Source organism: Camelus dromedarius, chromosome 23, assembly GCF_036321535.1.
Source record: "Camelus dromedarius isolate mCamDro1 chromosome 23, mCamDro1.pat, whole genome shotgun sequence".
Taxonomy (NCBI): domain Eukaryota; kingdom Metazoa; phylum Chordata; class Mammalia; order Artiodactyla; family Camelidae; genus Camelus; species Camelus dromedarius.
The window spans coordinates 8,943,680-8,953,537 of record NC_087458.1 but is presented as its reverse complement, the minus strand read 5'-3'; the positions used below and the strand labels follow the sequence as shown (position 1 = coordinate 8,953,537).

General features: G+C 44.6%; 1 protein-coding gene across 1 annotated transcript; it reads right to left on the bottom strand.

The window, feature by feature from the left end:
* Positions 1 to 6,086: 6,086 nt before the first annotated feature.
* On the bottom strand, positions 6,087 to 9,408 carry LOC116148106 (T-cell surface glycoprotein CD1a-like). The gene is made up of 6 exons (XM_064477886.1): positions 9,224 to 9,408; positions 8,647 to 8,913; positions 7,744 to 8,022; positions 7,260 to 7,538; positions 6,849 to 6,939; positions 6,087 to 6,678 (listed from the first exon to the last, which is right to left on the bottom strand). The coding sequence occupies exons 1-6, from the start codon at positions 9,282 to 9,284 to the stop codon at positions 6,636 to 6,638; spliced, it is 1,020 nt and encodes a 339-aa protein (XP_064333956.1). The 5' UTR covers positions 9,285 to 9,408; the 3' UTR covers positions 6,087 to 6,635.
* Positions 9,409 to 9,858: the final 450 nt, after the last annotated feature.

The following is a 9,858-nucleotide window of genomic DNA, read 5'->3' as shown; positions in this document are numbered from 1 at the left end:
TGTATTCATGCATGGAATTCTATCGAATAATTAAAAGGAATAGACTGCTCATAACACTGAGAAGCAACACGGATGACATATAACCATATGCTAGGCAGGAAATAAAAAGCCAAATACAAATAGTACATAGAGGGGAGGAGATGAAGACAGCAGAGAAGGAGGATGCTGAACTCACCTCCCTGCAAAACCGCATCAAAACTACATCTACATGTGGAGCCAATTTTCATTGAAAACAAATTGGAGGCGACTGGCAGAAAGACTCTTCTACAACCAAGGCTGTGAAAAGAGATCCACACGGAGTCAGGCAGGAAGAGAAGAGAAGCCATCAGGTCAGGACTTAAGCCCGCAGGAGGAGACACAGAAAAAGAGGGCAATTACATAAGCTCCGAGATCCTCCCTGGGGAGGGAGAGGTTCGAACCACATACTGGGCACCCTGGAGTCTGGCACCAGGAACACGAATCCTCTTAGATGGTATGAAAACCAGTGGATGACTTAGACGATGGCCGTAAGAAACCGAGACTCCCCTCATGAAGAAGAACCCAAATATGCTTGCTTACTCCCAGGAACGGGAGGGAGGAAGCAGACTGACAATTCCCAGGACTCTGGCCAGTTTCCCCTCAACCACCCCACTGCCCACCCCAGCCCCTCAAGACCCAACACAGCTCCCCACTAGGGTGAAAGCTGTCGTTGCCATTGCTGAGGGGAGAATGCAGTTGGGAGAACAGAGGCGACTCGGACCCAGCACTGCGTCTGCAGGGGCGAGGGCAGCCGTGGCGGGTGCTCACAGATGTGGCGGAACAAGAGCTGTCTCGAGCTCTGGCCGGTGTGCCAGGACCGGCCCAGTGCACGCCCCCGCCCACACCGGTGCACACTCTGGCCCCTCTTGCTCCGGCACCACTCCCCTCGGGGGCAAAGTTGCTGTTGCTGGGAGAGGGGAAAGTGCACACTTAGAGGGAACAGAAGCAGCTCAGACTCTAACCTCAGAACTTCTGCTCCAGCACCTTGGGACCTGATCCCACCCCCAATAGGGAGGTACCAGCCACTGAACATAAGAGAAGCACCCCCCAAATAAAAAACAAAGTAAATTAAATAATAAATAATAATAATAAAAAGAGAAACCCCAGCTCACACCAGGTTCTGGCTCCAGCCGCTCCATCTCCAGCCCAACCTCCCCACAAGGTGAGAGCTGCCAGCATCGCCTGCGGGAAGGTGTGCCCCGTGCTCATTTCACATCCAGCTCTCCCAGCAAAGCCACTGGGCACACACACAGCACAGGGATGCTCCCACACAAGGCGTTCTCTTCTGAATTAAACTTACCATCCTAAACTACAGACGTCAACCTTCCATCTTGTTTGAAATGAGTGAAAATGTATCATGCTAAAGATTTACTCCAACTTACTCTATTCTAAATTGTAGATTTTTCCTTGCTTTTGCTTTAAGTTACAGCTCTCCTCTAGATTCAATATCGATAGTTTCCCTTTCCTCCTTTGAATTTATCACAGTGAGATGAATTACAAAATATTTCACTCTACCCTTTCCCCAGAAGTCCACCCTGATTTCTAACATGTTTCTTTTCATATACGTTTCAGAATGGCTGGTTGCATTTTCTCACTTGCCTTGGAAAATATACGGATAAAAATGAAATTAAAGACAGATAACATGGGTGTCATTGTCAAAAATTTGATTTAACCTTAGCAAAAAATACATAATCCATATATGTTATTACAGTAAGAAAAGTAAAGAGCTGCAGGTGAACATTTCATAAACCAAAGCTATTAACCTTGGTTGCCAGAGCTCCTTCCATCAGACCCACCTATTAGCTGACAATAAGGGGAAAGGAAGAAGCTGAGCTCACCCCCGCCCCCACCACGGCTTCACACCCACTTTGCAGAAGCTGTACATTGCACTGGTTAGACCGCAGTCGCAGAACCACAACCAGCTAAACGGAGGCCTAAAAGATGTAGCTTTCACTCTGCCCAGCTAATGACTGAGTGTTGATTTATCCTTGAGGAAGCACAAAAAAGACTCCAGGAGACAATCAGGGGGCTTTGCTATATAACACCATTTGGCAACCCATCTATCTACTAAGGTACATTAATGTGCAGTTGGTAACTCAAAGAGATCACCTGGAAATACCATGGTTCACAGACCAGGGATGTTTGTCTCAGGACGCTTTCTACCCAAATTAGGGCTCATGCTCATATTAAATATTTCCCTTTCTAAAGTCATATCTGGCATTTTCTCTGCAGTACAACTGGGTGTGCACTGAGGATGGACGGAGTTGTAGGTAGGCCAAGAAGTGCCTCTTTATTATTAAAACAAAACCAAATTATATATCGAGAAGAATCTTGGCCCTCGCTACAGAAACCATCAGCCTCCTGGGAGCAAACCTGAGATTCAGACAGTAAGTCTTTGAGTAGACCTCCAACAGCCACAAAAAATTTTCAAATTGCCTATTTCACCAACAGCTCCACTGATCATTAAAGTTGCTGCTCTGCATTTAAAGATAATACAAAACTGTCGTACGTAAGGTGTATGTTAGAGTACATAACTAGAAGTCTCTGCTGCTAAAAAAAATAATTCAAATTAGTGCAGCATAAACAATATTTATGGGAGACTTAGAGTCTACCCATTCCTGCAGAGTATGTAAGATCTGCCACTGAGTTTGCCAGAACACCAGGAGGCAGCACACGTGGACCAGATCCTGCGTGTTGTGTAGACTTACTTTCTCCATTTTTGATTTTAGGCTGACATGCTCACCTTCCTTTAAGAGACTTTAAACAAACAGGCCTGTGAACCTCGTAACATTTACAGAAAGAATGTTCCTGAGAACACTGTTCACTTCACCAAATAGTTACTTCTCTATGAGAACTGATGGGAGAAATTTCCATGTGGCCCCAGGACCAGGAAGAGTGGTACTTTTCCTTATTTGTCAGTTTCTTCTAGGCACTGTGGATATGTAATTGATCCTGCCTTGGCCATTTTACTGTCCTCTAGTAATTTGTGGCCCACATATACCCTGTGTACAGGGTATCATGACACTTTATTTCTTAATTATGCCATTGTTGGCTTCATCTTACTTACTGTCCTTGGATGCAATTTCTATATTTTTATGATACGTTTTTAATTATATTTTTAATATTATATGCATGTTTTTGTAAGTAACTTTCAATTATTTTTAGAAATAACAATTTACCGTGCTTTTAAGCATGAGTCTGCAAGCTGTTTGATGATTTGCGGGCTTTCGCACTTCCAAGTTGTGAGTAACAAGCATGCTGGAACTGTTTTGAGCTCTACTGCCACCCAGTGGTAAAATAAAGAAGTTTGTCCCAATCTATAGCCTTTGATGATTACAAACACCCTGACATTTTCAATCAGAAGGTTTTAAGGTTGCAGATATCTTGATTCTGTTCTTAGACATCCAAATATTTTATACAATATTATATATTTTTATATTTTTCCCTCAATAGAAACTACTCATGGTGCAACCCATCATCCCAATTCAGTAATCAAACATTTCTCAATTTTTATTTTCTTGTGTATGTTTTGTCTTTGGAGTCTTAAGTGTAGATTGTTGAGTTAATCATCCTCCATTTATAGCTCTGAGGACAATTCCTCTGTAAAACATTTGATTTTTTAATCCCCATAGCTTTTTCTTCCCCACATTCTAATGTATTAATATGTTATCCTCTGTGCATTCTTATAAAATGTGGTATTGTTTGATGTACACAGCTTTAATTTTCACAACTGCTACTATCCTGCATATGCATCACTTATTAATATATCTCATTCAGCACTCTTTCAGAGGCCTCCTATATTACTCTGCCTAGTCTGTTGTTTCTACCTGCCGCATAAAATCCCCTAGTGTGTATCTACCTCGTTTTACTTCTGTGTTCCCATTGAGATGAGCATCTGGCATGATTCCAACACCTCACTGCCATAAAATCTCTGTGACAAGCATCCTTGTATGTGGTCCCTCCTGGATCTCGGTCAACATTTTCCATTACACACATTCAGAAGTGGCATTGCAGGGTCAACATGTACATCGTTAGACCAGTTACTACCACAAACTCTCCAGAATTACCTCAAAACCATCAACGTGTGGGGATGTCCATGTGTTTCACATCCCTGCAAACACTGGGCTTCTTCCTTTTTTTTTTAAGCCTAATAGTTTATTTCTTTTTTGATTGAAATACAGTTAGTTTGCAACATTATGTCAGTTTCTGGTGTACTTTTGCAGCTTTTTAATGTTGCCAGTTTGGTGGTATAAAATGACAACATGCCTTAATTTGTATTTCTTGAATTACCAATGAGTTTGAGGGCAACTTTAATTTCAACAAAAGGTATTCTATGTGTTCTTCATTTATTAATGTACTTCATTCAGAGCTCTTTTCAAGACCTTCCCATATTTCTCTGTGTATATATGTATGAAATATATTTTATATATATATGTATGAAATTTATTTTTAAAATTTCAAATACTTCCCTCAAATTTCTACCTGCTAATTTTGTTCAGTTGAAACTTTATTGAAGAGAAAGCCTTAATTTTATGAAGTAAAATACAATTTTCACTTCTAATAATTTTTTTATGCAAAAATCCCAACAATTTTATACAGTTTGTGGTACAGAAGCAACAACAGGGAAAACAATGGAACATCTCACCCGCCCCCAGCCCTCCTGGACATGCCCATTCCTGTCCCCAAGGGGCAGGGAACTCAGGACTCCAGTCTGGCAGGACCTCACTTAGTTACAGGTCCTGGGAGGGACCAAGCCCAAGGGGTCGAGGCTGGGAGAGAGGAACACCAGCACGTTTGGCCCCTCCAGGGCCCACTGGTTAAATGGGACTGTGGAAGTATCTATGGTGGGTGGGGGGTGACTGCGTTTCTCTGCTCTCTGTTGGTATTTGGCTGTTTAGGGAGGCCCTGAAGCAGAGTGCTGAAGTGCTGTCCAGGGCTCCCCACGCTCAGGAAGAATGGGATGTGCCTTACGGAGAAAACACACTTGTAGATGCGCTTTGTTCAGGGGTGAGTCATAGGGTTGCGGACCCTGAGTTCACTGTTAATGAATCAACGGGGCAGGAAACCCAGCAAAAGGAGAGGAAATTCACTGATCTGTGTGTGGAGCCATCCAGAAAGTGATAAGGTCACATCCATAATGCTCTGCTGAAGCTCTGGAAGAGGTGGCAAAGGAGCCAGACTGGTGGCTTCATGAGATGATGACTGGTTTTTGTTCGTTTGTTTTTGAAAGCACAGAGGACAGTGCAGCTGTGGGGCTGAAAGCCAAACACATTTACGATCCTGTTGCCCAGGGTCGGGAACAGGGTAAACACTTCCTGGCAGGTGTTTTATTATTAAAAAATACTGTAAGTAATAAAGTAAACATTTTCAAATACATATAAACAGAAACACACATAAAACAAGGCTATGTGTTTATTAATTGACAAAAATCTGGTGACCAGAAGCTCACTGGAACCTAACCCTGTATGTTCCCTAGGAACAGTGACAAGGGTTTCACTAAGTCGGTGTCTCCTGTGGCTTTAGCACCACATCTGTGAGTAGTGAGCATGTGCTGCATGTCATCTCTTGGCCTTGATCTCACTTCAGTGCTGAGCATCAGCACTCTTGTTCTCTTTTATCGCTCATCTTCTTTCAGGGACACACTCACACTACTGCCTCTCAGGCGTCAGCCCATTAGGGCCTCTCAGATGTTACTGCCTCTATGAAACCCCTGCTGATTTCATAAAATGCAGATTATGGTTTGGTAAGTCTAAGGTGAGGTCCAAGATTCTATATTTCTGACAAGCTCCCAGGTGATAACTCTGCTCCTTGTCCCTGAGCCACCCTGAATAATAAAGGACTGCATTCTGTCTTCCTCTTTTTCTTTACAATACTTGGAAAAATATTGTCACCTCAATAGTTCTCAAGAGTAAAATAATAAGAACAATCAGAGTCACAACTGTGTTTCTCCTTACAGAAATCACTAAGGAACTAGGAAAGTGCCAAGTCTCTTGGCTGAGTGACAACACATTTAACCAGAAGAGGAACAAATGTCTCAACTACTACAAAGATGACAGGAAGGAAAAGAGTTTTCAAAGACTATAAATTCGGCATAAGTGCAGCACGGATTTTTATTGAGAACGTATTAAGTGCAGGGAAGACACATTGCCAAGGATACAAATGGTAAAAAGACATGCGCTCTGCTGTCAAGAAGCTTAAAAATTAGAAGGGGAAAAACAGAACTAAATAGCCACAAAAAAGGGTCTGAAGTGAGGAGATTTAGCAAGGTCCAGTTAAACTGTGATGGGAGTTCAACAAGGTAGAGACTGCCTCCACCTGTGAATCAGGGAAGGCTCTCTGGAGGAAGCGACATCTGAAATATGCCTGATAATCCATTCATGTTTGAATATGTGAGTGTCCGTAGGGTCTCCTGCATTTGGAATTTAAATTTTGAATTTTAAAGCCCCATAACCCAGGCTACAACCACAAAGGCGCAAAATTACACTTCACTCACAGTGACAACTGATCATTAAGCAGAAATAAACAACAACAACAAGAAAAGCTGTTCACGGAGAGTTGAAGGCCAGCATCACTGGGCTGTGTTTAGCTACATCCTGAGCTCCTGAGCTGCTGGGATCTCATTCCAAAGGGAGACGAGAGCTTGCGGGTTGACAGAGTGTCCTGGGAAGAACAGAGATGGAAGTCACTCGACATGGGGTGGAGGGGAGACCTGACGGGTAAAAGGAAGGGCGCTGGGGGGAGGAGCACTGAGGAAAGAGAGAGAAAACAAAGATGGGCAGACAAGTGGGGAGTGGGGCAAAGAGCAGGAAGGATGGACACGAAGAACTCACCGGCGCTTCCGAGCCCAAAACGCAAGACCTGCCAGGAGCAGCAGGGGCACCGTCACTGCCAAGAAGATCCAGCCCACGGAGCTGCGATGCCCTGTGGATCAGGGTGCACACAACGGTGTCATTTCAAACCCACTCTCGGTTTCACTGCATGTCCCTGCTCTTCCTTTGTTCATTCCAGGGTCTGTCTCCCCAGTCTCCTTTCTCCCTATTTCTTCTCTCCTTCTCCCTCAGAGATGATTCCTTCATTAAGTGCAACATCTTCCTATGTCTGTGGGGCTCTCATATTCCTACCTTTCATTTGTATTCCTCTGGGGTCTGGAGTTCCTAAAATTCCAATTTTTCATCTGGCTTTCCTGCTCAGCTCAAGGACCACCTACCCCCATTCCCAGCCAGGCCCCAGTCCCTGCTCACCCCAGTAGAGGACGATGTCCTGGTCCCCCAGACTGCTGTGTCTCACCCGGCAGCTCAGGCCAGGTGCCTCTCTGGTTTCCACTTCCAAGGACACCCGAAGATACCACGTCCCGTCGGCATGAGGCACAACGTCGCTTCTCTGAGTGCCCTGTTGCTCCCGTTCACCCCGCATCCACGTCACCCAAATAGGCTTTAGGTAGAAGCCAGAGGCGTGACAAACCAGCACCAGGCGGCCAGGACCAGGACTGGGACCAGGGGACAGCCAGGCCTCTGGTCTTACTGCCGAGGACACGAGAGACACAGATGAGGACTCTGAGGCAGACTCTACGGTCACTTTAGACAGACACCCCTTTCCCACCTCTAGGAACCTGCCACCCATTATCCCCTCTCCCCCTTGCCTCCTTCTTGTCCTAAATTGGAAGGGCATGGTGGGAAGAGGTGGTTTTAGAACAGAAAGTTCTTGGAGGGCAGGTGCAGGACTGACCTTGTCGCTGGAGATGTGCCTTCCCTGCATCAAGAAGACCCAGGTGGAAACGTGGGCAGGTGTCGGTGAGCAGCCTGTGTACTATTTCTAGGTAGCCTTGGTCCAAATTGAATACACTGCTGACAAGCTGAGCTCTATGTCCACCCTTTGGAGAGGGCAACCATGATTTGTTCTGGAAGCTCAGTAACTCTGATCCTTGATAAGCAAACTGCCAAAAGCCTGCTGAGGCTTCCCCAGAGTGCAGCTCACAGTGTCCTGCTACCTGTATATCAAAAGGATCTGGGGAAGAGGGGCTGTAAATTAGAGGAAAAGAGTGAAAAGATAAAATAAAAATTTTACATCAAAAGATGATAGAAGCAGAAGGGAGTAGTCTAGAAGATTTGAATGAATAGCAAAAATGTGTTTGATCAGAGGTTCTGAGAAAGGAGAATTGGTGGTAATTAGAGATGCAGAAAGAGATGAATGACAAAAGGAAGGGGCAAAGTGTTTGAAGAAAACAACGTAAATAGTGTGAGTGAGAGAATAAGGAAGGGCTCAGTGTGAGAGGGATGGGATTACAATAATCTAGGCTGTTTGGAATGCTCTAGGTTACACTGAATGTATAGACAGAGATTGTTGAAGAGATTAAATGGGGGAGGAAATCACACCTTAAGGCATCAGTCATAGAGTGAGGAAGCTGAGAGTATGTGCTTGGAGACCAGGGAGAGGGGCAGTCACAGGTGAGCACTCAGGGAAGGTGATAAAGCACAAGCCTGCGGTCAATGAGGAAGGTACGCTAGGGAGAGAGAAGGTTCAGAAATGAGTGGAGGCTGTTTCTCAGAGGAATAAGAAACCCATTGAGACACACACACACACACACACACACCTCATATCCCCAATCCCCACTGAAGAACCTGAACTTACATTTAAGCTGCCATTGAATGATACGGTTGTGAAATGTCAGTGCAAAGTTAATGAAGAACGTACGAAACAGCGTTTCCAGCTCTGTCAACTCCTCGTTGCTGAAGTTGCCCCTGGACCAAGGCCACAGGTAAATGATAGTGCCAGAGCTGCTATTCCAGCCCTGAGTCTGCAACTCACCCAACCAACCCGAGCCCACATTTTGTTCCCAGGAACGGTTGTAAAAGGATAAGATCCCCATTACGTGGAAGGAGACTGGCTCCTGGAAGCCTGTGGGAAAAGAACAGAGAGATCAAAAAGAGCACTGAGAAGGAGAAAATGGAGAAAGAAAGGTGCCACAAAGGGGAAACTTCGTATCTAAAGAAGAGTGAAACCATAGACATTTGCCTGCCTCAGGGTCCCATCTGGTGTATACAACCTTCAAAAGAGCACAGGGACCTCGAGTCAGGGATGCTGGAGTGACACTTACCTGATCCTCTCAATCTCCAAGTTAGGGAAACCACCCCACACACACATGAGTGCACACACACACACACATACCCCTTCTTGCACCCAACTGGGCAGTTGCCAGAGCTCTTACCGTCCTCGCTGTCAGCACCTGGGAGGAGAGCCAGCAGCAATGGAAGCTGCAGAAACAGCATTTCATTTGCAGATGTTCTTTCTTTTGCTCAGGAAAATTGGTCTTTGGTTTCTGTTCTGAACAAACCTACCCCACAATACCTCTGTTCTGACTTCCTTCTGCTACCAACAGACCAACCTTCCCTTTAGTCATTTTCTGAAGAAAAAAAAAAACAAAAGAAAGAAAACTTGCTTCCTCCCTAAAGCCTGGACCTCCTGCTCAGATGCTCGTTTCCCCTCCAGTTCTGACTCTCCTCTCTGGCTCCCAGCTTCTCTCCGTGTCACAAACTTCCATCCTCTTCACCTTCCCTTAATTTAACTTCTGAGGACCAATTCTTTTCTTTTTAATATATTTTTATTGAACTACAGTCAGTATACAATGTTGTGTCAATTTCTGGTGTACAGCACAATAGTTTAGTCACTTAGGAACATACATACATTCATTCTCATATTCTCTTCACCACAGGTTACTACAAGATATTGAATATGGTTCCCTGTGCTGTACAGTATGACCTTGTTGTTTACCTATTTTATATATAGTAGTTAGTATCTGCAAACCTCAAACTCCCAATTTATTGCTTCCCACCTAATTCCCCC